The following is a 27,439-nucleotide window of genomic DNA, read 5'->3' on the forward strand; positions in this document are numbered from 1 at the left end:
TACTGGAGAAAAATGTCCTCAGTTTATTTGTGCTCAGAGTTTAAAAAGTGAAATACAGCACACAGTGGAAAAGTGCACAGAGGGTTGTTCAAGTCAACCTCATAAAATCTACAGTTTAAAAACACTTTATGCAGTAAAAGATTCTCCACAGTTGATTTGAATCCAGGGAATATTGTTCAGAAAGTGCAAACTGCAAAGGCAAATACAGTTTCAATTCTTTAGTTTTCTACCAACAGTGACGCGGGGATGTGTTTATAATAAGTGTAACACACAAAAAGAAGACGTGGAACATTTGTGTGATCAATAGATGAGTAACAGAGATTCAAACCAGAGCAAAGGATGGAGGACGACGCAGAACTGCTCCGTAAAAACACCTAAATGTCAAACATTAAAGAAAATCATAGCCTCAGATTTTGCTCATTTCCAAGTTGAACAGAAAGTTTTCTGTTGTGAAACGAACAGTTGACATTCTGCTCGTCTCTACAGGGACGTTCTTCAGGATTCAGGTCATTAGAAATATGGGTTACACATTCACACCCATTACCTGTCACCTTAGTCTATGCATGTACACAGAGACACCTCCATCCTGCCGTGATGTAGTTCTTAGGTGGAAAGGACGTGAGAAACGTCCTGATCACCTGGAACAGCTTATGTGTGGTGACGCTTGTGTTTCTTATTGTCCAGGAGCAGTTTGTACGCCGCTCACTGTTTACATTTTACTAACTGAAATAAAATTCTCATTAAAGTTTTAAGTTTTGTTTAGTTCCCTATACTAACCTTGGTGTGCACGTGGCAACAGAAACGATGACAAATATACTTTTGATCGATAATTTATTACCAATAAATCATTTGCTTCAGAAACTTCAATCTAAAAATGAAAAAGTGTGGAAATGATAGAAAATGATGTAAAATGACAGTTAATAAAATCTTTCTTGTTACTGATGTAAAACGGTGCCGTTCCCACCACCACAAAACAAACTCGTGCTGACATGGACACGATCGTCTGCACTCAGGATTCATTCTTTTGTCACACGTTCTTTAAGCTGCTCATCACTCAGTGACAGTTTAATGCTTACAGTTTGAATCACGCAGTTAGAAAAGTCCGATTGAAGGTCAAACCACAGAAAACATCCAGCTTCTTGAAGGCACCTCGATCCTGGCGCTCTTGCAGCTTGTCACATTTATACACAGCACACAGACGGTGCTCATGTTTCTACCAGGTGAAGACAAAGTTTGGGTTGTTGTGGTTAAAAAAGGTATTTAGTGTCTTAAACTTGGTATAAACGGGAAAAGCAAAAAGAAGCGGGCAGGATTCACTTTAGTCGCTGGGCTCCTGCAGCGACGCTCGTCTCCTGAATCTCAGACTCCTTTTGTGCTGCTGCAGCAGGAGGCAGGAGTAAAACCTCCGACTCCTCCTGCTTGGATGATGGCTGCTCTTCTGCCACAGCCTGACTTTCCTCTCCCTCTCCAGCAGACTCGGTCGCCTGGAATTCCTCTTTCTGCTGCTCCTCGGGTTCGTTGTCGTCTTCTGGCTTCCCTGTGGAGGCTTTGAGACTTGCAAATCCATTCTGGTCACACAAAGGTTTGTTTTCAGAGTTCTCCTCCCCAGCTCCATTCTCTTTCCGCCCCTCTCCATCTTCCTCTGGTATGTCTTCAACACCAGGCACCTCCAGGCACGACTCGCTAGGCAGGACAGCGGTGCCGTTCGTCTGGATCAAGGACACCACCTGCTTCACTCTTTTCTTCTTCCGGGACGTCACACTTTCCACCTCACCATTGTACTCGGCATCATTCTCTGCCCCATCCACCTCCTCCTGGTCGCCTCCGTACTGTCCCGCCCAGTCGATGGAGGGATTATCTCCAAGCAGATGCAGGTTGGGGTCACTGTTGCTCAGAACAATACTGTCCCTGTACAGATTGTGTCTCCTTTGGACTGCCGCCTCCTTTACAGCTGCAGACAGAGAGAAAAGGGTTCAAATGTGGATTCTCACAATAAGTTCAATGACTTATGTTGTGTGCACAGAGTACAGCGGGGACCAATATGAATGATGCTGATCTCCCGGGTTAAATGGATCCAAGATGCCACTTTTATATCATATTTAATCTGAATATCTTATCACAGTGAAAGCAGCTGTGACCACTACACGGAGACGTTTGTTAAACACTAAATGCTTCTTTAGAATTTGATACCAGCATCTGTGTTGCATCACTTTGATCTGTTGCACAATTCAAGGCCGATTTTTCATAATGTACCAAATGTAGGAATCAGAGGAATTAGTGGATGACCCGTCTGGACTCGAGGACCTTTCTGGGGAACTGTGTCGTTTGAATACTTGCAGAGTGTGCTTTGGCTTTCTCTGGGTGACAGGATATTTTGCTTTGAAACCTTTTTGTCTTGATCAACATTCATCATGTCCTGTCTGATTTGTTACTTTGTGAGTCCATGCAGGCTTTCCTCTTAATGGTACCCATTGCACTGCCTGCAATGTTGCCTCCTGGTAGTATAATAAGGCCCTCAGTTCTGACTGCTTTCACTCTGTCTTTCTTCATCGATACAGATATACCACCAAAGAAGACTGACCCATTATAATGTCCTTCATGACTGACTGCAGCACAACCTCTTCAAAGATGTTTTCTACCAGGATGAAGTGGGAAAAGTCCTCGAAGATGAGCTCCTCAAAGCGTGGCAACTCCTGGTGTTTCAAAGAAGAATGAAACCAAGAACAAACAACAATGAACCAGTCACAATGCTTTTCTTTGTTACAGAAACAAAAAGCTAAATGTGCATTATTAATTTTCCAGGTTCTGGGGAAGAGAGAAGGTGATGTACTCACAGATACAAAGCAAGGGTTGAGCTGCTTTAGAATGTAGGGGATGAAGATCTGCAAGAGAGCCTCGCGGAAGAAACACTTCCTCACTGTGCTGCTGTCATAGTCAAACTTCTGAACCACAGGAAAGAAGGAAAAGGACAGCTTTACTGTGTGTGTGTGTGTGTGTGTGTGTGTGTGTGTGTGTGTGTGTGTGTGTGTGTGTGTGTGTGTGTCAGATGGCAACTATAAGCTGTAACTTCATTTTGAACAAATGCAGTATATGTGGAAAGCATTCACAACGCTATGATGTGAATGCTTTGACAGGAGCTTCCATGTGGTACAGAGGAAGGTTGTTGGCCCTTTCTTGGATGTCTGCCACTGTGATGGTTACTGGTCCCAGTTCAGGGAGGTTGCTGTGGTCTGCTCTTAGACCCAATAGGCACCGAGCACTGCCGTTATGTGTTGCGTCCTTCTCCCATATGCTCTTCCAGTATTGCTCCATCTCCAGTCTTCCTCCCCCTTGCTGAAGCATTTTTGCAGCAGAAATTGTTGACCTTCTGGATGGTTCTTCTCTCTCCACGGGGCAGCGACGGAGCTCAGAGAGACCATCAGGTTTGTGGTGACCTCCCTGACTAAGGCACTTCTACCCTGATAGCTCAACAGGCCACGAGTTCCTGCCCCAAAGTGGAGGAGTTCAAGTATCTTGGAGTCTTGTACACGAGTAATGGGTGAAGGGAGCGGGAGATCGACAGATGGTGCTGCGGCTGCACTGATGTGGATACTGTACCGGTCTGTGAAGAGGGAGCTGAGTGTAAAAGCCAAGCTCTCAATTTACCGGTCGATCTACGTCCCTACCCTCACCTATGGTCACCAGCTGTGGGTAGTGACCGAAAGAACGAGATCGCGGAAAGAAACGGCCGAAATGAGCTTCCTCCGAAGGGTGGCTGGCCTCTCCCTTAGAGATAGGGGAGTTCAGCCATCCAGGAGGGGCTCAGAGTAGAGCCGCTGCTCCTCCACATCGAAGGGAGCCAGCTGAGGTGGTTCAGTCATCTGACAAGGATGGATCCTGGGTGAGGTGTTCTGGGCCCGGCCCAGGATAAGCAGAGGAAGATGGATGGATTAATATGCTCACACTCTATATGGATGTTGTAAAGTGGAGCGAATCCAACCACCAACCTTCAAATCTACCACCCCAGTCCTCCTCTTCCATGTGTTTCTGGTTTAGGAGAAAATGGTGATCTAACAGGTTTTTACTGATCACGTGTTTTACCTTGATAACTCTGTCCTGGCAGCGCTGGATAGTCTTACAGAGATCCTCACCGCCCTGAGACTCCAGACTCTGGTGAAGGATCTGCTCAAATGTATAAACAGCATTGTCCATTTGCTGTAAACAGACACAGATGGGGACACTATCACGAGTGCATTCAAATGTATCAGTATATTTTATAATAGCTTGACTTTGACAATTATCACATAAATATGATATGAAAGAAGATCTATTAACTGATCCAAAACTTGATGCTCCATGATGTGCCTCCACCTAGTCATACTTCCCCTTCTAAGCAAATACACTTTCATTCAGAAGTGCTGCCTTCCTGCAGTCCTGTTGTGTTCATGGTACTCAATTCCTCTGCAAGCTGAGCAGCAACTATTCAAGTTTAATTTATTCTTACAACACTGAGAGTAGAGAGATGCTCACACAAAATTAAAGCAGACATAAGCAGTGTAACGTTGACCTCAGAAAAGGAGGCAGGAAATGTTTCGAGTTCAAACACGGACAGTGAGACTAACAAACCACAAAGTATTTCATATTCAATAATAACTCAACTATTCTCTTTAGAAATAAAACTTTCTGATCTCATCCTGACAAATTTACAGCAATCAGTGAACATCTCAATTCTAAGAGATGAAGGCGACAACATAATGTACTTTGTATGTGATTTAATACACAGGAATGGAGGATATTTGCATAAGAGATGTTTAAATCCAGACGGGAGCATTTCTTTGTGGTGTTTTATGTTTTAGTGTCTGCTAGTGTTCTAAGCTTCTTCAGAGCACACATCAGTGATTCTAATGCATTCGCCTTTTCATGGAAGTCCTTCCAACTGCATTCTGTTCTGGGTTAGTGAAGGTGAATCATTTGTTTCACTATATTCATTTTGATTTACGTTGCCTGTATTTGTTACACATTCAGGGATCTGAGAACGGTCAAGTTCCTAATACAGCGGGGAGTTTGTTTTTCAAAGTGTGTGATGTTTATTTACCAGTAAGTGCTGATTGTAACCTCCTCCCTCTCCTCCGTTTATATCGTTTGTAATGTGTTGTTTCATTAGAAAATGTAATAAAATGAAATTTTCAACAAATAAAATGCAGATCTTTAAAAATACATTTGATCAGAAAACCATTCGTACAGTAAATTACGATTGTAATCAATACATCACTTAGACCTCCAGCAATATGTTAAAGCTGCACTGCTTTGAAAAGCCAGCTGCCAGTAAGCGATCATCACCTCTCTCATGAGGATCTGGACCCTCTGGATGAACACCGAGGGGCTCGAGATGTCAAATCTCTGATCCAGACCTTCCAGACTCAGCTGCATCACCTTTTCATAGCAGCTGCACATCTTCACTGGATGGAAGGCAAGCATTGAGATCTTCTCCATGTGCTGAGGAAGAGGAATAGATTACAAGCACTGAATGTCACTAAATGTTTCTGAGTTCAATGGAGGCAGAGGGAGTATCTCCTTTACTGAATTCCCCTCTCTAGGAGGACCTCCTCTACGTGCTCACCTGTGCCACCATCTCCTTAGTGCCCTCATTCAGGACGTTTTTGCTCATGTCCACCAGCTCTCGGAAGAAAACCTCGCGGACCTCGAAGAACCCTCGGCTGGTGGGCTCCAGCAGGGCCTCTAGGATGGAGCTGATGTAGGGCTGAATGCTCACCTTCAGCAGCTTCTCTGCTTTAGGAAGAACCACGGCTGCAAAACAAGAGAGAAAAGCAGGCTTGCAGTTTCAGGCAGACGTCTGGGATCGTTATGTCAAATTAGAAATGTGACAACCTGTAAATAAAGCCTCCAGTTGTTCAGTTATACATCAGTAATTTGTCTGCTAGCAGTGCATCTACCTTCCTGTGTGTCACCTAAACAGAGTAACTAACACCTCCACTCACAAGCTTCTATCAGTCACTTCAGTACGTACAGAACGTGGGGAGAAGGCATTTTCTTACAATGCTGAACTGAAGGGTTTTAAACAAATCCTAAGGACAACGGAGGAAGCATCAGGGCTGCTCCTGTTCATGTTTTATTGTTACTGTCTTTTATTTTATTTTTTTTCCAGTTAATTAGTTGTTATATGAATTATAATGACTACAGTATGTTTATCAAGCTGTAGTTTTGTGAGGATATTTAAAACAGGTTGCTGCTCAAAATGAGACTGTCTCAATGAGGTTTACCTACATAAATAAAGGTGAAATAAAATAAATAAATTTAAAAGAGTTAATCCAAAATGCTGCAGCAAGAGTCCTGACAGGGACTAGAAAGAGAGAGCAGATTTCTCCTGTTTTGGCTTCCTGTTAAATCCAGGATTCAAAATCCTGCTCCTCTCATACAAGGTCTTAAATAATCAGGCCCCATCTTATCTTAATGACCTTGTAGTACCATATCACCCTATTAGAGCACTTCGCTCTCGCTCTGCAGGCCTACTTGTTGTTCCTAGAGTATTTAAAAGTAGAATGGGAGGCAGAGCCTTCAGTTTTCAGGCCCCTCTTCTGTGGAACCAGCTTCCAGTTTGGATTCAGGAGACAGACACTATCTCTACTTTCAAGATTAGGCTTCAAACTTTCCTTTTTGCTAAAGCATATAGTTAGGGCTGGACCAGGTGACCCTGAATCCTCCCTTAGTTATGCTGCAATAGACGTAGGCTGCCGGGGATTCCCATGATGCATTGAGTTTTTCCTTTCCAGTCACCTTTCTCACTCACTATGTGTTAACAGACCTCTCTGCATTGAATCATATCTGTTATTAATCTCTGTCTCTCTTCCACAGCATGTCTTTATCCTGTCTTCCTTCTCTCACCCCAACCAATCACAGCAGATGGCCCCGCCCCTCCCTGAGCCTGGTTCTGCTGGAGGTTTCTTCCTGTTAAAAGGGAGTTTTTCCTTCCCACTGTCGCCAAAGTGCTTGTCCATAGGTTTTGTCTGATTGTTGAGGTGAATGTTGTGATTTGGAGATATTAAAAATAAAGCTGAATTAAACTGAGTTAATTGGCTGGAAACAAGTAGAAGCACACGTAGATTAGATTAGTTAATTTATGTTGCATGTAGCACCTTGGTTCCTGGAGGAACGTTGTTTCGCCTCACTGTGTACTGTTAAACTGTATATGGTTGAAGTGACAATAAAGCCAACTTGACTTGAGATATCATACAATTTAAAAAGTTACCCTTCAGTAACTTTGTTTGGTTTAATGTCTCCTATCTGCAGCTGAAACTTTCTGAAACTGTCTCCCTGCTTTCCACAGGTCGACAGTGATGTTAAAATATCAAACTGTGAGATATTGCTATATTTTTATTATCTTTTTTTTTTTTAAACCAAGACAATGTAACATCTACATATCTCCATCCATCTCCACACACACGTTATGTATTTTTACAAATATGTAACAGTAAGTTAGTTGCTGATTTGGCCTTTTTGTTAGTTTGTCTGGTTTCCTTGTGCTTGCTGGACGTCTCTCTGGCTACTCTCTCTCTCACAGCTACATTTAGAACCAATCATCTAACTGCATGGATGATTGGCATCATCATTCCTTTGTTCCTTTGTTCCAAAGCAGGTAAACTATAGGTTTCATAGGTTTATACACAAGCATTCTCACTGATACTCTTGCCATGGTGCAGTTTTAGAAACAAGCAATAAACGTTCCTATTAAGATATGAATCCACATTTACAGCTAAAACTGAACCCACAGTAAGAATTTTAAGCCCTGTAGATATTTAGAACAACACTGCTTTAACATTTACAGTTATTATTACGACTTCTACTTCCATGAGTATTCTATCGATGACGGGCTTGTAACTAACCAAAGATGAAAAATGCTCTGAGAAATGTGCTGCTAGTATCTGAATGAGGAGAAGTGTTGCTCTTATCCAACCTCTGATCTTGTTGGTCACGTGTTCCTTGGATGTGATGATCTGGTCCACGTCTGTTCGTATGGAGGCCTCTAAAGAAGAGCGGTTAGCCTCACACTTCTGCAACACTGCTTCATACTGCGTCTGGCACTGCGCCTGCACCAGGCTGTACACAGCATCACTGATCTACAAACACAAAACACACAGCTGATGTTGCCAAACTCACACCTGTGCAGTACATCGTCTGTTTAAGTGTCACATAGTAGCCTAAATGGTTTGGAAAATGCATGCAGTGAATATATTTGTATATCTGCGTAACAGACTATTGAGTTTGCAGGTGAATTTGCAAGCAGTTGGGCTGTACCTGCTGGAGAGGTCCTGTGGAACTACAGACCTTTGAAGAAATGTAGATCAGCTTTTTTTCTGTTGCACTCACATTACTAAAATAAGCTCCAAGCTTATACATACACTACCAGTCACAAGTTAGAACACCCTAATCTTTCCAGTTATTTACTGCAATTCAAGTCATTCAGTCCAATGAACAGCTTGAAATGGTACAGAGGTGAGGGTGAACTGCCGGAGGATAAACAAAGGTGCAGTTACTCAAAACTGAAAAATAATGTACATTTCAGAATCATACAAAAAGCCTTTTTCAGGGACAACAAGGGTTAACAGGTTAAATCTGTTCTGCAGCAATGCAGGTTGATCAAGCCTTGAAAGCTGCTGCTACTAATTCCTGCAGCTGTTCCAACTTTCTGGATTACTCCCCCCTCTGCCTGCATAGAAGCAGTGCTGGACACACCGTGGTGCCATACGCTCGTCAGCTGCGGCAAGAAAGCCTTTGATAAGATGTCAGAAGATGTCAGAATAAGACAAACAGGTCTGTCTGGGCCATGAAACATCAACACTGGACTACTGAAGACTGGACGAAGGTAAGATGGACTAATGAATCAAAGCTTGAAATCTTGGGCTCATCACGTCTTTGTGCGCTGTCGAGTAGGTGAAAGGACGGATCCTCAGTGTGTGGCATCAACTGTCAAACATGGAGCAGGAAGTGTGATGGGCTGTTTGCTGGATCCAGGGTCGGTGACTCGTACAGAGTGAGAGGCTCCCTGAACCAAAACAGCTACCACAGCACTCCATGCAGGACCCTCTGGTGTGCAGTTGGTCAGGGGTTCATCCTGCAGCAGGATAACGACCCAAACGTAAGTCCAAGCTGTGCCAGAACTACCTCAGGAACAAAGAACAAGATGGTGAGCTTGGAAACATGGAGTGTGCAGCACAGTCTGCAGACTTAAAGCCCATCCAGCTGGTTTGAACTGGACAGAAGAGGGAAAGCAAAGCAGCGACAAGGTCCACATTCATGGGGAATATTTGATTTCTATTGTAGAATGACTGGCACAGGTTTGTTCAGCTGCTCTATCTGCCAAAGGTGCTACTTTGGTGAGTCAAAGGTTAGAATACATTTTAGTCTATAAACTGATTCAATGATTTCTTTTTTTAACTCCACGTGCTTATTTGTACTACGCTATTGTTTATTTCAGAGTGCAATCAGACAATCAACTGCATAACTTTCAATGACAAACTGGACAAATTGGGGTGTTCTAAAACTTTTGACTGGTAGTGTACATCTGAATGAATCACACAACACCTTTGTCATTAAAGTTCCTGTTATTCTGGCAAAATAGCACCATGTTTGAAACAAAAGTGCTAAAAAGACCCTGAAAAGTTCCAGAAGAACAAGGAGCATTTCAAACAGGTGATGTCAACATTTACAAGTCCCCCAATCACTGGTGCAGTATCCACCAAACTTGCAGGTTAACACTTATTTTGCTAAAGACTGAGTCTAATAATCCCAGAGTAGTTCCTCACCAGTATCCAGTTCCTTTGTCTCTCATGGAGTTTGCCTTTGAGGCGGGGGGAGATGAGGTCTCTCAGCTCCGAGAGGAGGCCCTCCATCACCAGGTTAGACAAGATCTACAAGGAAAACGATTCCCACATACAAATAAGAGGACCACGAGCGCTCTGCATTTTTACAGTCGCTCGTGTGATCGTCATGGTAACCTCTCTCTGTACGTTTTCCATGTTGCCACATGTAAGGAAGCAGAACATAACAGAGGGACTCACACAGGCCATGTGAGATGAACTACAGCGCGTGCAATTAAGTTTTCTTCCACAGAAGACAACGTAAGGTGGTTATGCTTCCATCAAACCAAGTCTGTTATCACATAATTAATAATATTACATTTTATTTGTGGGCGCCTTTTTAAAGCATAATCAGACAAACAGAATGATTTAAAAACACAGCATTAGACAATAACTTAATTTAAATGACATAAATGTGATTTGGGTTTGAAGAAGCATCTAGAAAAACCTGTTCAGCACTGAAGCATGCACAGCAGGGCCTGACTACGATGCAACATGTGCATAAAGCATTTAATCTTCTGACCATCAGAGGTGTTTGGTGAAAACTTTGAATAACCTCGTGTCGCAATTCAATGAAAAATCAGGTTGAGGGAGGACATCAAGTTTACATTTCATGACACAGCACCTGATTCATCCCAGCTTCCAACCCCCCCCCCCAAAGTCCGATTGAGGCCACAGAAGAACATTTCTGCCAACGCTACCTGTGACGGTGCACCACACATCATTTCCCAGGTGCCATACTGGCCTTGAGCTTGACGGTAGAGTCGCACTGCATTAGTGAAGGCTGGTGTCTGAACTTTTTTCTCATCTGACAAACCTGGAATTGAAGAAGCAGCCGTCAGTGAACTTTTAACTGATAACTGCAGGTCTTCTATCAGAGAAATGATGAAGGTAAAACAGGAGGGAAAGCAGGGCTGATGACAGAATGCAGCATCGTGAGATTAAGGAGACTCTTTTAAATAATGGAGTTTTCTCTCCTTCAGATGGTACCAGGCGATTTCAAACAAGAACAAAAGTGGAACAAATCTGTTTCACCACAATTAATTAGACTTTTTATACTTTGATCATCAATCACACAACTCCTACAATGATCCACGCTTCATTTGAATGTAAATATAAACTAATGGATGGATAAATTACAGTTAACTGTTTTTAGTTGTTCGCCTCCACCAACCAACCAAGCTGCAGTTTAAACACATAACACACAAACAGTGTCATCATTTTATCCTGCTGAAGAAAACACTGTGAGCTGGTGAATGAACAGATGACTTATTAAACTGGGGGTCGGTCGGGTGCAGGAGCCCAGATGACTTTTTACAATGAATGAATTTTGTTGGCTTCATATTCAGTGTTTTACACGAGAAATGTGAGTAAAAATGATCAGATTTCATAACTGTGTCTGAACAACATCTAGGATATATCTGCAAGTTAGTTTTACTACATAATTAAAACTAATGTATGTACCTTGGTAAGGTAATTGTTTTGCCATGTAATTATAGGTTAGTTGTGTAAGGACACTGCTCAGCTTTTAATTTGTATCAGAGGGATTCATTTTTAATTTTAAGATAACAGGAGTTTTTGGCCATGCAATCCATAAAGAGGAAAACGTGGGGAGAGGGCTTGTATGACACGCGGCAGAGGTCATCAAGAGGTACAAGCTACCTCGGAGTACACTCGTCAGGCCACCACAGATGGATCGCCAAATCTGACTGGAACAAAAGTCGGGCTGCTCAGAAGAATCCAGGGCAGGTTGAAAGAGGACAACCCTGAGCAGAGGTTGGTTTTTTACACTGCATAATCCACCAGGAAGCCCTGTGCAAGTCTGTGCTGCACCTCGATCACGCAGTGAAGCCAGTTGTAAAATGCACTTTAGAGTGAGGGGACCAAGCATCCAGATGATGTCACAGAGGATGCTGGTGTTGTTTGGCTCCACGTATGTGTGTGAACAGACAAAGCAGCACCCACAGATCCCAGCTGAGTGATGAACACCTCAGATCTGTTCTTGCCACAACAAAACTAACCGGAGATTCTGATTCACTGACAAAAAAGTGTGATCTTAATGTTTATGTTTGATATGCATGCATCTGGTGCTGGCCCGTCACATTTTAAAAGTCAATGTGGCCTCTGAGCCACCCCTGCTCTAAACTCAGATGAAACACAGGTTCTTGTACTTGGCCTTCAAATTGTAGAAATGCAGCATCTATCCAGATTCTCACTCTGCATGGTCTTACTTTGGCCTCCAGTGAGACTGAGGGTTCGTGGAGTCATGTTTGCCCTTCAGTCTGCATATCTGTCTCTAAAGTTAGAAATATCCTGTCTCAGAGTGACGCTGAAAAACTAGTTCATGCATTTATTACTTCCAGGCTGGACGACTGTAATTCATTATTATCAGGAAGTCCTAAAAACTCCCTGAAAAGCCTTCAGCTGATCCAAAATGCTGCAGCAAGAGTCCTGACAGGGACTAGAAAGAGAGAGCAGATTATTCTGAAAAGACAAAACAAAACAAAAACCTTATCATAGAAGTGTATTATCCCAGCAGAGCACTGTACTGTCAGGCTGCTGGTTTACTTGTGGCACCTATGGTGCTTAAAAGTGCAAAGAGAGGCAGAGCCTTCAGCTTCCTCAGACTCAGGAGACAGACACCCCCTGCTGTGATTGCTGTTAAACGTTTGTCCTTCCCAGAGTGCAGATCCAATCGTGCTGTTGTATTGTAGTCTTGACCTTACAATATAAACTGCCTTCAGGCAACTGTTGTAGTGATTTGGCACTGTTATTTATTTATAAATAAAATGTCAAAAAATGACAGACAAAAGCAAAAATGTTCTGAATCACATTTAGTGTTAAATTTAAATTATCTCAGGATATTTGTTTTAGTTTCACTTCTGATGGTTGTAAGCACGACGTCAATTAGATGTGCATAAAAACGTGTGTGTGTGTGTGTGTGTGTGTGTGTGTGTGTGTGTGTGTGTGAGAGACAGTACGAGGACTAAACTGTGTCACAGGGTATTTAATGAAAACAACTTCATTTCGTTCACTGTAGTCAGACTATCTGGGACTTTATGGCCCGTATGTAGTTACTGCTATAGCTCCGGTCAGGAGCTGACATCTTTATTGGCAAGTCTCAATCACAGCAACAGACTTAAGAGTCAGTAAAGCAGAGAAGGAAAAGAGAGCAGGAGCACAGAAGACAGAAAAGCAACGTGCAGATCTAGTTTTTGTTTACAGCACAGAGAAGAATCCAGAGCTCTGACAAACATGAATGAAACTGAAAGTAGCAGCTCTTCGTTTGCAGCCTGTCTAACGTGTGCCTTCCTCCTGCTTTGCATAGATTCCTCTAGTTTGTTATTCATTCTCTCTGTCCTACTATTATAGTTTTACACCACGCACAGCTGGTGTGGAGCACCCACCATTTCGTTGTACACGCACAATGACAATAAAGGGTTATTCTATCATTACATTAGCATGACTCACCATTGTTGGAGTGTCTGACACAGTCTTGGAGTACCATATACCACTTCTTCTGCTCTTTCTCTGTCGTCACACAGAAATAGTAGTGGCGGGCATAAGGGTGCCACATTATCAGAGGGTACGGAGTGGCACACTTTAGAAAGGGGGAACTTCCCACCTTGGCTTTAACACCTAAAAATAAAACCGTTGCATTAATAATACACTGAAAACCTCACTGAAGTTTCTCTGTAGAGTTAAAGGGTAACAAAAAGACTTCATGTTGTCCGTGCTCACTGATGGTGTGCAAACATTTCTGATTTTGCAGTCAACATTTCCTTTTCTTGAGTACAGCAACATTCAGAAACACCGTGGCTGCCAGTGCAACCCCCCCCCCCCCAGCCTCCAAGAAGACACATCTGCAGTTTCAGTGTTAAACTCCTGCATCCTCGCTCTCCAGTTTCCTCATTAACAAATTTGCGTGTGCTTTACCCCATCAGCCTTTTACAGCTAAGACAATGGCAGCTCTCAACTAACAGCTAAGAGAAATGTTGGTCTGCTTCACCACAGAGAGAGCTCAGTGCCTTCAGCAACAACATTCAACCAGTAAGGCTGAAGTCCTGGAACCTGTTGTTGGATGCACACTATCCACCCCAGCTTCACCCCGCTGTGGTCTTTACTGAACAACAGGGGTCAGGATCGGGCAGCTTATATCTACCATAGAGGCAGGGTACACCCTGGACAGGGCTCTCACAGTCACACGTTCACAGTGACCAGTTAAGCTGACCCCACTGACTGCATGTCTTAAGTTGCCACAATAAATCATTGCATTTGATGAACTGAGTTTCCTGTTGATTCGAGTTTTCCCCTTCCTACTGTAATAAGTACACTCTCCTTACCTACCCGCTCCTCACCTGGCAAGCTGTTGCTGATCAGATTCAGGTATTGCTCCATAGATGTCAGGACTTTATACCCGGCACAGCTGATGGTTCCTTTGGGATGGAGGAGTCTGTCATGGGACTGTGGTGAAGCCAAGGAAGAACAGAGTCGATGTATTAGACAGTGAGTAAAACTTGCTCATGTACAGAGAACACTGCACCCGTCTCACCGCCTTGCTGTCGTAGTACTTGACGTCATGGGAGTCTGGGATGGAAAGGAAGTGGTTCCTCCATTTCTTGTTTTCCTCCAAGTACTGGAAGAGGGAGCCTGAAAAAATGGCCTTGTTCTCCAGAGGAATCTGTGACACCGAAACCGAAGAGAAACCTTTGAGTCATTAAAGTCTCTCTCTGTCCATTCAGAGCCAAGAGGACTCACTATGGTCATAATCCAAATGATTAACAGACATAGCTCGCTAATCTGTGAGCAGCATCAGTGTGACACTCAAAACAATGAGCCACGTGGGACATCCTTACTGCAACGATCACTCGCTGGTGTTTGGAATAAAAGCAGAGCTTTCAGAGAGGATTTTGTACCTTGCGGTGAAGCAGCTGAGGTTGCAGGGTTCCTCCTCCCTCTACGTCAAAGCGAACTTTGTTGAACAGAGCTACCGCGTACTGCTGCTCATACAAACGCCCAAACTCAGCAATCACCTTTCCGGTCCGAGCTGCAAACACAAACACACGACACACACGATACAATTAAATCTGCGCAAATGTTTCATGATGAAAGAAAAGAAAAAACCTGAATTTGGGTTACAAAACAAATTAAAAGGGCCTGTCTTTCTTTACAAGCTCTACTGTTAACAACGACACTTATTTCTCTTTGGTTCTTATTTACAGCAAAGCAGTTTACCAAATTATCATAATCTAACCAGAAGCTCAGGATTAAAATGACATTTTCTTTAAAAATGACCAACATCTAAAGAAAATGAAATGACAAAGAGGCCTGTCTTATCGCACACAGCCTGGATCTTACTGCTCAGTCTAATGTCTTGGCCCCGGCCCACATACAGTGGAACCATTCCTGTCTTCCTTCTGGACCTTGTTAGTTTCTTCAGGCCGAGTTGTTCCTGCGTTCTTGCCTTACTGGTGCTGCCTTCTTTAAAAACAGTCACAGCTTTCTCTCCAGCTAACCTTGTTTCCTTATATAGAGAAATTGGGGCGTGGCAGTATGCAGATAGACTACAAGATGTAAGCACAAGCCTGTGGATTTGGAGGCAAACTGACTAACATGTGCACAGTGGTAAGAACAAACTGGCCGACATGCACGTGTCATGAGTCTAACGGTGAAATTGATTATTTTTTTTTGCACATGATGAGAACATCTCCACACACACAGGTAAATGAAGCCCACGCTTCTGTTGTATGATCAGTCACACAGATGGTCTCACTGTCAGGTTCAAACAAAGCGGCCTGAGGCTGAATTAAACTCATCCTCTGGCCTTTATTACTGGAACAGGAATTCAGCCCGCTGAAGGCGACTGGCCTCCTTTTATACTCGACCTGCCTCAGGTGAGCATCTGGAACGGCCAAAAACAAAACGTCTGAAGAAAGCAGCACCAAACCAAAGAAGAAACTTTTACATGTATACAAACTCTTTCAGATAATAAATAATTATTCACATACTATATGTATTCATTCACCTCTCATTCTGCCATCCATCCGTCCCAGCCACCACCCCAACTCCCACCCACAAGCCTGAATCACCGTCCCCACCTGGGTGGGGGCAGATAAACTGGGCTGGACCAGTGTGAATGGCTAAACATCTGAATTTTGGGGTGTCCAACTCATTTTACACACACATGCGGCCCAGATTCCAGTCTCACGTTAAAACTGTGCAGCGTCTTCACCGCTGCTGCCTTTCTGTTTGAAACTGGGGGCTGTGTGGGCTTAACGCCGTCACCTTTTATTCAGATGCTGCTTGTATTGCAGGTCTGTTTTCAGTGGATGCAACACTCTGGTCTAACATATCGGCACGCTGCAAAGCTGTGCATTAAAGGAAGCATAGAAGTAAACACTGCGTCAAGACTTTTTTATTATTGAATTATTCAAAATTCTCAATGTATTGCAGCCCTAGAAGGGTTAACACAAACCATTTATACCCTGGAGTGGTTAGGAGTCATAGCTAATGTCACAATGCAGAGCAGCCAAGAGGCTTTGACTGTTGGCATTATATGAATAACATTGAATTTAAGTAACATATTGAAGTTGTAGCTGCAGTCAAAACTGCAACGGTTCCTGTAAACATCTGTGTCACTGTTTTTCACATAAACTATGAATATCAATGACTGCGGCGGCGGCTGGACACAGATACTGCAGGAGTTACAGATGACATGGCTGAATTAGTCCCAGATGAATGGACCACCAGCACCAACGTCATGTCATGCAAGACACGACAATCCTATCACGATTGAAGAGAGTACCTCTGACAAGGAAAATGATTTACTGCCTGTAAATAATGAGAGCACTGCTTTACACTGGTGTGCATAAATAAGCTCATCACTGTACACTGACAGTGATGAGCTCCCATCAACACCAGAAAGACACACGCAGGACGCCAGCGATGACCAAACCTAAAACGACTAATGCCACATCCTTATCTTAAACGCATTTACAAAGTCACTCGTTGTTTGGATTTCTCTAACAAAGCTGGACAGTATTTTTCTGTCTACGTCTTCATTGTGTGATAAATACAAAGAAAGGGAGGAACCGTCGGCCACCTTTTCTGGTCCTGCTCTCGCGAGTTTCTGGGAAGAAATATTTAATATATAAAACCTGATCTATGACGGCATACTTGCAGTGCTGGGCACATTCAGATAGCGTTAATGTTCTGACTCAGTGAAATCATTAATGACTTGGAGATCTGCAGAGAGGAGTGGGACAAAATCCACCCTGAGATGTGTGCAAAACTTTTGGCCAACTACAAGACAAGTCTGACCTCTGGTATTGGCAAAACCTATGTTGGCACCTAGTACTAAAGCACGTATTCAAAGGGGTCAAATACTTATTTCCTTCATTAAAATGCAAATTAATGTGTAAATTGAAGTGCGTTTTTTGTTATGGTTCCGTCTCTCACGGTTCAAATAAACCCACCATTGAAATTATGAACTGAACATTTCTTTGTTATTGGGCAAACTTGCAGAATCAGCAGGGGCTCAAGGAATTTGAACCGTATAACTTTCCTCAAGGTTTAGAAGTGCGAATACGGGAATTTTGAATAAACTTTCACGAGGCACATTTGTAAACTTGGACACTCTTGTTTGATGAGAACGCCTGGTTGGCAATCTCTGACCCAACTTATTCCAAAGGTTTTCTACTGGGTTAAGAATAGGACTCCACTTCCACACCAAAGTCACTCACTCATGTCGTCATGGAGTTTGTGCAGCAGCGCACAGCCATGTTGGAACAGAAAGGGCCCATCATCAAACTAGTTCCACTGGGAGCATGAAATTGTTTAAAATGTTTTGCTATGCTGAAGCGATACAAGTTCCTTTCAGTGAAACTAAGTAGCAACTCCTCACAAACAGCCCCCCTCCAAACGTTACACTTGGCACAGTGCAGTTAGACAAGTACTGTTCCCCCGGCAACCGCTAAACCTAGACTCGTCCATCAAGTTGCCAGACGGAGAAGTTAGACTCCTCACTCCAGAGAAATGTCGCCACTGCTCCAGAGTCCAGTGGAAGCTGCTTTACAATTTGGATGAAGCTCATAGGCCAAAGTTGGCGACCTCCACGCAGCAGATTTAGAGTGTAAAGACCCTTTAATGTTACACAGAAAGCCCCAGAAAACACAAGCAGCAAGTACTTGGAGACGATTAACAATGAATGATCATCTCGCTCCCCCCTTAAAAAACCAAAAACAAACAGTTTTGCATTTCATTGTTTTCTATGTTCTTTATAGATTTTTATTTTAAATCACATTTTACAAAGTTTCTGTTCTAGTATCATAGAGATCCTTTTCTGCAGTCACATGAGTCACATGATCCGAGAAAGGCCCCTTCATCATCACTAAAGGTTCAGGTTCATCTGATCCAGCCAAAACTATACATTACCAGTAGTGCAACTGGAAAACAAACATAACCCTGGAGATGCCCTCCTGGAGGGAGAGCGCAGGCCTATTTAAACCATCCCGACGCCTCTACCCTGGTGTAAGCCAATCAAATTAACTACCATCACTGAACCTCTGCAGGGGGTAACCCTACTGAGTATACAAAAAGGGGAGTGGCCATAACAAAATGACGTGCTCTACTCCCTGAGCGACAGCCGTCCCAGACACAGAGTCTGTTTGCTGGTTCCACAGAACAAAGCTGAAGGCTCTGCCTTCCACTCCACTTTTAAACAGCCCAGGAGCCACAATTAAGCACGTAGTCTGAGAACCAAGTACGGTACTGGAACAGTCTTTGAAATCAGATGGGCTTCTTGCTGCAGCATGCTGGAGGCTTTTCAGGCAGTTTTTAGAACAGCTGGTTGAATGAAGAAAATATCCTGGCTGAGCTGGAAACCTGGAAAACATTTTCTTAATTACAAAAATATCGAAATACTCTCCTATACAGTGAAAGGTCAAAGTCAAATAAAAGAAGCCGTGTGCGATCTAAACTACAGAAACTGTACCTTTACTCTGTGTTCTTGGAAGGCTTTCTGCCATTAACAGGAGACTGAAAGCGTTCATGCAGTGTTTTGGTTTGGTGTGTGTTCATGAGTGTTTGTGTGTGAGAGTGAACGAGTGAGGAGTTTGTGTCTGTAAGCCTGCGATGAAGAAAAGCGACAATATCAGCATTTTAAAGTTTGGCCTGAGCGCTGATGAAACATCTTTGTACTGCTGAAAACGAGTAATTATGATGGTTAATAATAATGTGTTACCTAACAAGCCTCAGGTCACTGGCTCAGAGTTTTACCAGCCCGTGTTTGTTGTTATCAACTCATGAAAAGCTTTTATTTTTATATTTTTAAATATTAACGCACTTTAATTAACACAATATTTTATATTATTTCACTTTCAATCTGAAAAATGTTATGAAAGCTTTTGGAAAAAGCTCCACCTGAGCTCAGCCTGTCAGACTTTTACACGTGACTGCTGAATGCGTTTGTACTGCAGGTCTAGTTTAGTCACAAACGTGGGTGAATCGCTCGCATGTCCATGGTGACAATGGCGCACTATAGACCGCTGCAGTACACAAAGCGTCCAAGCAAAGAATTTGTGTCAATTAAATTAGTTGAATGGTTGCATCCCAAACACATTTATTGTCCAATTTGAACCAAAAGTGTGATAGAGTCCATCCCTGAACACATCTAACTGCAGTATTTGACATCACAGTAGCACCTGATGGCAACAGCAAAGTCTTTTTCCACCTCAGAAGCAGTCTGAATACACATCAGAACTTGATGATGCTGGCGTGCTCTGGTGGCTGGGGATTCGCCATGAAACAGGAAGCAGTTTGAGGGGTTTGGGAAGCTGGAAAAGTCATGAAATTTGGCAGAAACGTGCAGCGTGTTAAAGGCTCTCAGGTTGTATGGCTCTGGTCATTGAATATTACAAAATGGCTCTACGTTTTAACTGTGAAATCTTGCAGCTTATGTGATGTCTCAAGATGTACAAAACATCTCTTGGAGCTAAACGCCAAACCCAGAAGAAAGGCAGCTATTTTGAATTTAAAGTATAATTTTGACAGACTCCCCGGGACTTCATCAGCTCAACATGACCTTTGATGAGTACAGTCTAAAGACCTTGGTGATGTTAAATTGTGAAGCTTTTGAATTTTCGTGAAATAATTCACCACAGGAGAAGATATCGCACATCTCAACTGAACATTGTTCAATCTGCCCCAGTGGCACGCTGAATCATCCAGTTAAGAAAACCTCAAAAAAGTCAAGTCCGTTCATCTGGATGTAGCATTTTCATGGGGAGAAACTTTTCATCACTCATCCAAGGAGTCACTTGTATATGTCAACTGAGAAAATGTTACGTCCAGATTCAACTTTTGGGAATCTCTCCCAGACTCCCAAATTCCTGATGGAAGACAGAGACTGGAGATATCTATGTGCCCATATTAGGTCGTGTTTATAGTTCCACCTACTGTCAAAAAGCTTCTAATCATGATCCAATCTATGCAACATTTTAATTGATGGTTCCACTCGATATGTAGCAGTATGTCATATAGTTAGTGGGTATTCTATATTGCCACCTAGTGGGCACAGAAGGTAAATGGTCAGTTGTAAACAGACCGTCTCTTATGTTAGCGCTTTTCTGCTCCAAGCACTCAAAGAGCAGTCAGTGAGGAAGTGATGTGACACTGAATCAGCCATGTGACTGTGTGACTCACCCTGCAGCACGCTGGCTGTTCCCAGGGTGCGAGGGCCTTTCATTGCTGCTTTAAATGTCATAATTTTGTTGGCGTCTGTCAAAACATGGATAGAAGGAGTTCTGTCGACTTCTTACTGGCCATGTCATATATTTCTATTGAGGAGAAGTTAACTTTGAAATAAGTCAAAGTCAAAGTCAAAGTCAACTTTATTGTCAATTCTGCCACATGTACAGGACATACAGAGAATAGAAACTTCGTTACTCTCAATCCCTAGATAAAATAGAAAATGAACATTTAAATATAAGAGTGATTAAAAATGCAAGTAAAATATTTTAAAGTAAAAAAAATTAAATAATATAAATACAATTTTACATATAACAAGAAAGCTATACAATATACAATATAAGGGTAAATGACATTGAGAATAAGTATTTCTCATTTTATCAGACCTGTTTAAAACAATCACCTGTGCGATCAGTTGGGTATTTGCTGAAGGTGAGAGGACCACATGTCACCAGGCAACAGGAAGATACAGGTCAGAGGTTAGAGATTTCACAGAGCCAGGGACAAGGGGAGGGAGGGGGGGATTTCCTGTTTCACTCACTCATAGACAAAGCAAAGCTCTACATTCATCCGTGTAAAAACAAAGTCTTCATTAAGCAAAACACTGAAACACTGACTGTGACAACTGGAGCAAATAAACCCAACCAATAGTGTCCATTCTTCAGTCTTCTTGGTTTTAAACGAGACGCTCATTTTATCTTCAGTGTAGATACTGACCGGTACAGTTAGAGAGTTTTCACAAGTGAAGTGAAAATGAACGTTTGCGCTCTCTCTCAAACTCACTTTGACATACATATATGTGTAAATATTAAAAAAATGTCCCCTTCTCGCCCCTGCGGGCGGTTTATCAAGCTCGGGTCTTCTACCAGAGGCCTGCGCAGTATCTTAGCTGTTCCCAGGACTGCGCTCTTCTGGACAGAGATCTCCGATGTTGTTCCCGGGATCTGCTGGAGCCACTCGCCTAGCTTGGGAGTCACCGCACCGAGTGCTCCGATTACCACGGGGACCACCGTCACCTTCACATCTTCTCTGAGCCCTTGGTATTACTCCAGCTTCTCGTGTTCCTTCTTCCTGATGTTGTTGTCATTCACTATCGCTACATCAATCACTACGGCCGTTTTCTTCTGCTTGTCCAACACTACAATGTCCGGTTGGTTAGCCATCTGTATCTGGAAGCCCCACAGGACCTTAGGTCGGCCATTCTCCACCAGCCTAGGGGGCGTCTCCCATTTTCACCTCGGGACTTCCAGATTAAGGTTCGCCCATGCAGAAGTAGGTTGGAAGGCAATAACAGAGAAACCCAGGATTGGGTTTAGTCAATGAACTGAGGTGCGGGATAATCCATAATCTGGAGACTCTGCTCAGTGAAACTATGATTCTCCTGCTGCCTGGTTCTTCATGTGTCCATAACCCACCCCAGACAACCCACTCAGTCAACAATAGTTCAGTTTTCTCTAACTACAGTCTGTTAGCAGCTATGACATTCTCATTTTCACATGTCATAGTACCAATTAAGTGCTGACAACTCAATGCCCAATAATAACAGTCAGTATCTTCATGCATCCTGACTAAATGTTAAAACAAAGAGGCAACCAGGACACTAACTGATGAGTTTAATTTCTCTAATTGTTACAGTCCGTTTCAGTGTTTTGCTCACAAAAACCCCCAAAACACACAAGTAACTGGCCATATTCACACAGACTTTGTTTTTACATGCATGCTCACTCCAAAATATAAATGTAAATAATCTGTTACTAATCCAGTCTTGCTTTTAAACCGTGTGGTATCAGAGGCCACTCTCAGTTTTCAATAACAGGACTCAGCTTCTCAGCGTGCTAAAGTTTCCATCCAGCCACACAGAAACGTATTTTTCATGCATTCCTCAAATTCCACATCTGATACGTGTACGTGCTACTCTGAGTTGTAATGACAGTGAAGGAAAAAATTATCTTTAGCCTCAATCATGGCATTCACTAAGTTTCCTGAGCTTTAGGTAATCCCTCTAAACTTTAAGCAGAAATCAAGCGTGGAGGTCAGTGTAAAATAGAAAGGTCACTGAATGTCTGTAGGTCTATACCAATGAGGTTCATCCCACATTTCAACTTCCTCCATTCTCTGTAGATTCTATTTGTATTATAGCCAAATCCAAGTCTAGTATTACTCAAATTTTCTTTGGCCTTTCTGGGAATCTGTGGCCAAAACTTGCAATTAATTCTTCAGACGAGTCATCAAACCTCAAATCATTTTTTAGTAAAAAGAAAAGAGAAGACTTTAAAAACAAAAACAAACCTGTGGAAGCGAGCATTGTCAGCTTCATACACACAAAAACTGTGAAGCTGGATTTTACAGTGCTTAAAGTTAAAATGTATTAAATCTGTTCAGCGCCATCTTCTTCCAGTACACAGTGTTACATCACTGGGTTGGTTGGTTTCGGTCATTACCAGTTAGGTAACATAAACTAATGTAACCGACCCAATAGCTCAGCGGAAGGAAAATTAAAGATTCATTTAAGGGGCTTACTTTGCTGCAACATTTTCATATTAAGACCAAGGACATACTGTCCACTTTCACTCTCTCTTAACCAGTAAGTGTTGTTGTTGTGTAGCTAGTTGCACTGATACGGGAAAATCCCCCTGTTGGCTGTAACATTCAGGTTTGTAAAGCACTTTAGAAATGAGAAAAGTGTGGAGAAGGGCCTGTTTGAGTTAGCTGACAAGTGGTTCACCCACATGCTGGAGTCAGAAACTCCACGTTTTCCTGGTCTGTGATGCTGTAAACAGTTTACCGATCAGGAATCCCATCAGTACGTCTGCAGGGAAAATAGGTCGTGTGTGCGCAACGGGGAGGAAAGAAAAACCCCAAGACAGTCCAAGGAACAGGCGCCACACTTTTTTCACGTCAGTGTTTAAAAGTTTAACTTTAATCTGTCAGAAAAACAAAAACAACTCATTCCTTTCATTGGATTTATATGTCAAACTGAAACTCAATGTTTTTAAAGTAAACATCTCAAGTCAAACTCAGCTAAATAAGATGTATAAGAAATGTGCCTTGACTCTGTCTTCTATATTTTTAAATATCAAAGCAATTTAATTAAGACTTTATATTATTTCTCCTTCAATCTGAAAAATGTTACGACAACCTTGAAATAAATATGGTCTAGTACACCCCACGCCCCCCTTTAGTTGCAGCCCTGTTTGCTGCAGGTATGCTTCGATGTAAAATATCTTCAGCAAACGATATAATTGAAACATGTATCAGACTAGGTTAACAGTTCATCTGCATATTTAAATACTTCTGGAGGATTACTGGTTGGAGCAGCGACAAAGTTTGTTTTTCTTCATGTCACAGTTTGTTGGTGCTTTGATGAAAGACTCCCACCAGCTTTTTCCCAGTAAAGGTTTTAATTGTGGTGACAGGAACAGACGCTCACCTGAGACTGAACGTGAACAGTGCATCCTTCATTTGAACATCAATGTCACTGTTGCAGCCAAAGTCAGTACAAAGTGAAACCCTTTAATGGATTTTTAGTTTAAGTCTCATTATATTGGTTCAGTTATTAGTTTATATCAACTAATTAAAGTCTATCAGCAGCAACCAACCAGCCAACCAAACGTTACTTAGATGTAATGTTCTGTACTGACAGGAGATGGCGCTAAACACGTTTCTAAAACTTTAAATCGAGCTTCACAGACAGAGTTACATCTATGTAGGGCTCCATGACGTCAATTAGTCATTATACATGATGTGTTTCATGTCCATTTTAATCCAGTACTAGAAAACTGAGCCCAAATACCTACCTTCATGTGCGGTCTTCTTTATTTTATGTACGTTGCTTCATTTTCTAAATGGAAAAAAAGATAAAGAGCCTAGAAACCCAAACCCCGTACAGGTCACTGGTCTATCAGGTCAGGACTGGTCAGGACTAACCCTACAAAAATATGTGTGTCAGTTGTTTTGAAAATTAAACATCCCAACAACTAAGCAATGAAACAGTAACATGAACACTTTTTGTGAGTGTAATAAAAGTCACTGAAGTTCCTGAAATTTGGCCCAGTTCAGGAGAAATTGTAACAACACCCCACCCACCACCACCAAAAGTTACAACATACTTGTGGATTCTTCTGTCAGCTGTAATCCTCACAAATAAAGAGAACTGAGGTGAAACAAGCCAAAAATAAGGAATTGCTAAACCTGAACTTTCCACTCCTAACACACAAACTGCAAAGTCAGAGTCCAACGGAACCTTCCGTCCAGTCTCGGGCAGAAGATGAGTGGAACATCAGGAGGTCATCAGTGATGCCTTTTATATGAGACACATCTGTGTGGACCAGGCACGAGTACTGTGACACTTAAGTCCAATAGATACTGTACACGAGTGTGCTGCTGAAAAATGTCAGCAGCTAAGCTTATTCGCTTCAGACTCGACAGCAAAGACTCCATATTAGAGAAAACCTGATAGGCTGTGACATGTCCGAGGCAGGGCCACTGACGATCAGCAGAACTTTATCTGCTGCACTCCCCATTTGTAACAAACTTTAACGGGTCACATCATTTCCTATTACGTTTCCAGTTTTTCCTTCTCTTTTGGTGTCGTGGAAGCGCTTCAGTATGACAAAGAACAAACCCGAATCCTAAAGACAGAGCTGTTTGGTCCAGCTAAGGAAAGAGAGCGGTGCGGTGCCCAACGCGCTACGTGGATATTTGTGGTTTATCAACGAAGCAGATAAAAAGCCCGTTTAGTTAGTAAACAAAGAGGTGCTGGACTCACGCTGACACTGTGGCAAAATGGAAAACACGCCAAACCAGCACTCATCAAACTAATCACCCGCGGCGCTCCTTACCTGTGATAATCTCCCGCTTGCCTTCATCCAGGTGACTAGAAATCACATCCCCCATGATCAGTGAAGCGTCCCACGCGAACGCTGCGTCAGACCGACAACTACTTTTTAAGACAAACAATAAAGTCTATAGAGACGTGTCTCCTGCCACAGCAGCCCTGTCCGCTCATGAAATGACTGCAGCGTCAGTAATAACGGGTGGTACCAAACACTCAAGTCGAAGCTGTCGAAAGGAAGTTCAAACTGTGTAAGAACTGTGCGTTTTTCTCTCGGACAGACACACCCTCCTAAGTAGGAGGAGAACTTCTGCCGTGCAGCCACGTTACGTTAAAGTCTCGTTGGGAAACAGCAGACCCAGCGCTGTGGGACAGGGAAGGTTATTATAGAGCAGCTGGACAATGGAGACGAAGTCAAAGCAGTAAAAAAGAAGATACAATGGCAAGAGAGAGAGAGAGTTGGTCACACAGGTTTAAATAACACACTAAAGAAGATGAATAAGCACGAGACAGGGGATTATGCATTTTGTGGACAGGAGGAGACATTTGAACGTGTGATGTTAGAATGCGCTGAATACAGGCAAATACTCACATTACAGAAAAGCAGAGTTCAGTTAAGGGTGCACGAAATATTACAAAGGAACGCAGGGCGATATTTGGGTTTTTAAGAGCAAGTGGTGTTTATATGAGAATATAGATGTATAAACTGACTGAGCCACACTCCAGTCCAGAAGGTGGCGGTAATGCACCTTGTTCGCCAACCGCAGCAAATAGCGACCACAGGGCTGTAGCCATGATACAAAGAAATCCTGAGGCCAACACAATCACCATTATTATTTTCCTTTTCCTTCACCTCGATGGAAAACATCATAAGATCAAGAAAAGCTTCGAAGGATAATTGTTTCTGTAATTTTACACTGTTTTTGTTGATTAACAAACGTTTCCATCATTAATGTTTGATGGAAGATGGAAGAAGAAGGAAAACAGCAAAATGATAAATTACAGTTTTATTACAAAATGAGTTTGAAGAATTCATGTTCCTGCCTCTAAAACTATATTAAAATTACTGTCGTTAAATATCATTTCGGCCCACAGGATCTTAGCTCGGCCACTTCACCACGCTGGGGGGCGTCTCCTATTTTGACCTCAGGACTCCCATATTCCCATATCCCCTCCATATTCGCCACAGATGTTTCTGTATACTATGCTGGACACTTGGTTATGGCGTTCCAGTTCCTGTGCTGCCATGATTAGTGCCTCTGTGCTGTCTTTCAGTCCAGCTTTGTCCAGCCTGGTAGGATTTCTGGATATCAGCCACCTCCTCTATCTGCCGGTGGTACATACCGTGCAGGGGCCTGTCCTTCCATGATGGTTCCTCCTCTTCCTCCTCATTCCTGGGCTTCTGCTGCCTGAGGTATTCACTGAGCACGCGGTCGGTTGGGCTCATCTTCCTGATGTATTCGTGGATGTTTGTTGTCTCGTCCTGGACTGTGGTGCTGACACTCACCCGGCCTCCTTCCTTCCACTTAGCGTACAGCCTCAGGGTGCTGCTTGGGGTGACCCGTGGCACATTACGCACATGGACATAAATACGTATTTCTTACTTGTCGGTGCTGCGTACTACACAATAACATTCAATATTTAGTATTTACTGTTAGTTACAGTTATCTAGGTTATTGCTGTGGTGTCATGTTTAGTGTGTTTATTGTGTTGCTCTCTTTTGCTTGTTTTTGTTTCCTTGTTTTTTATGTATTCTCTTACGGTCCTTCTTCCCCTCTGTTTTTCTTTCTCTCTCCCTTTCTTATCCCCCAGTCATGTCTGTCCCGTCTGTAACAACTTGAAATAAAATAAAAGAAATAATAATAATAACAAAGGTCAACCAAATGGACCAATATGGCAAGGCTGTGATGATCCACTTGGTAGAGTAAATCAGTTGGGCATCTTTCTTGGCCGTCAGACAATAATTCTGATGGCTAAAGATCCAAACGGGACAGGCAAAAAAACC

General features: G+C 42.7%; 1 protein-coding gene across 1 annotated transcript; it reads right to left on the reverse strand.

Moving 5' to 3' along the window:
* niban2b (niban apoptosis regulator 2b) lies at positions 1-25,768 on the reverse strand. Its single transcript, XM_004558613.5, has 14 exons — positions 25,442-25,768; positions 14,771-14,901; positions 14,407-14,535; positions 14,213-14,318; positions 13,326-13,493; positions 10,556-10,671; positions 9,801-9,905; positions 7,952-8,114; positions 5,600-5,787; positions 5,320-5,475; positions 4,081-4,194; positions 2,835-2,942; positions 2,582-2,693; positions 1-1,951 (listed from the first exon to the last, which is right to left on the reverse strand). Exons 1-14 carry the CDS (start codon positions 25,494-25,496, stop codon positions 1,314-1,316), a joined length of 2,289 nt encoding a protein of 762 aa, XP_004558670.1. The 5' UTR covers positions 25,497-25,768; the 3' UTR covers positions 1-1,313.
* Between the last annotated feature and the right edge of the window lie 1,671 nt (positions 25,769-27,439).

This window comes from Maylandia zebra, linkage group LG12 (assembly GCF_041146795.1).
Source record: "Maylandia zebra isolate NMK-2024a linkage group LG12, Mzebra_GT3a, whole genome shotgun sequence".
Classification (NCBI taxonomy): domain Eukaryota; kingdom Metazoa; phylum Chordata; class Actinopteri; order Cichliformes; family Cichlidae; genus Maylandia; species Maylandia zebra.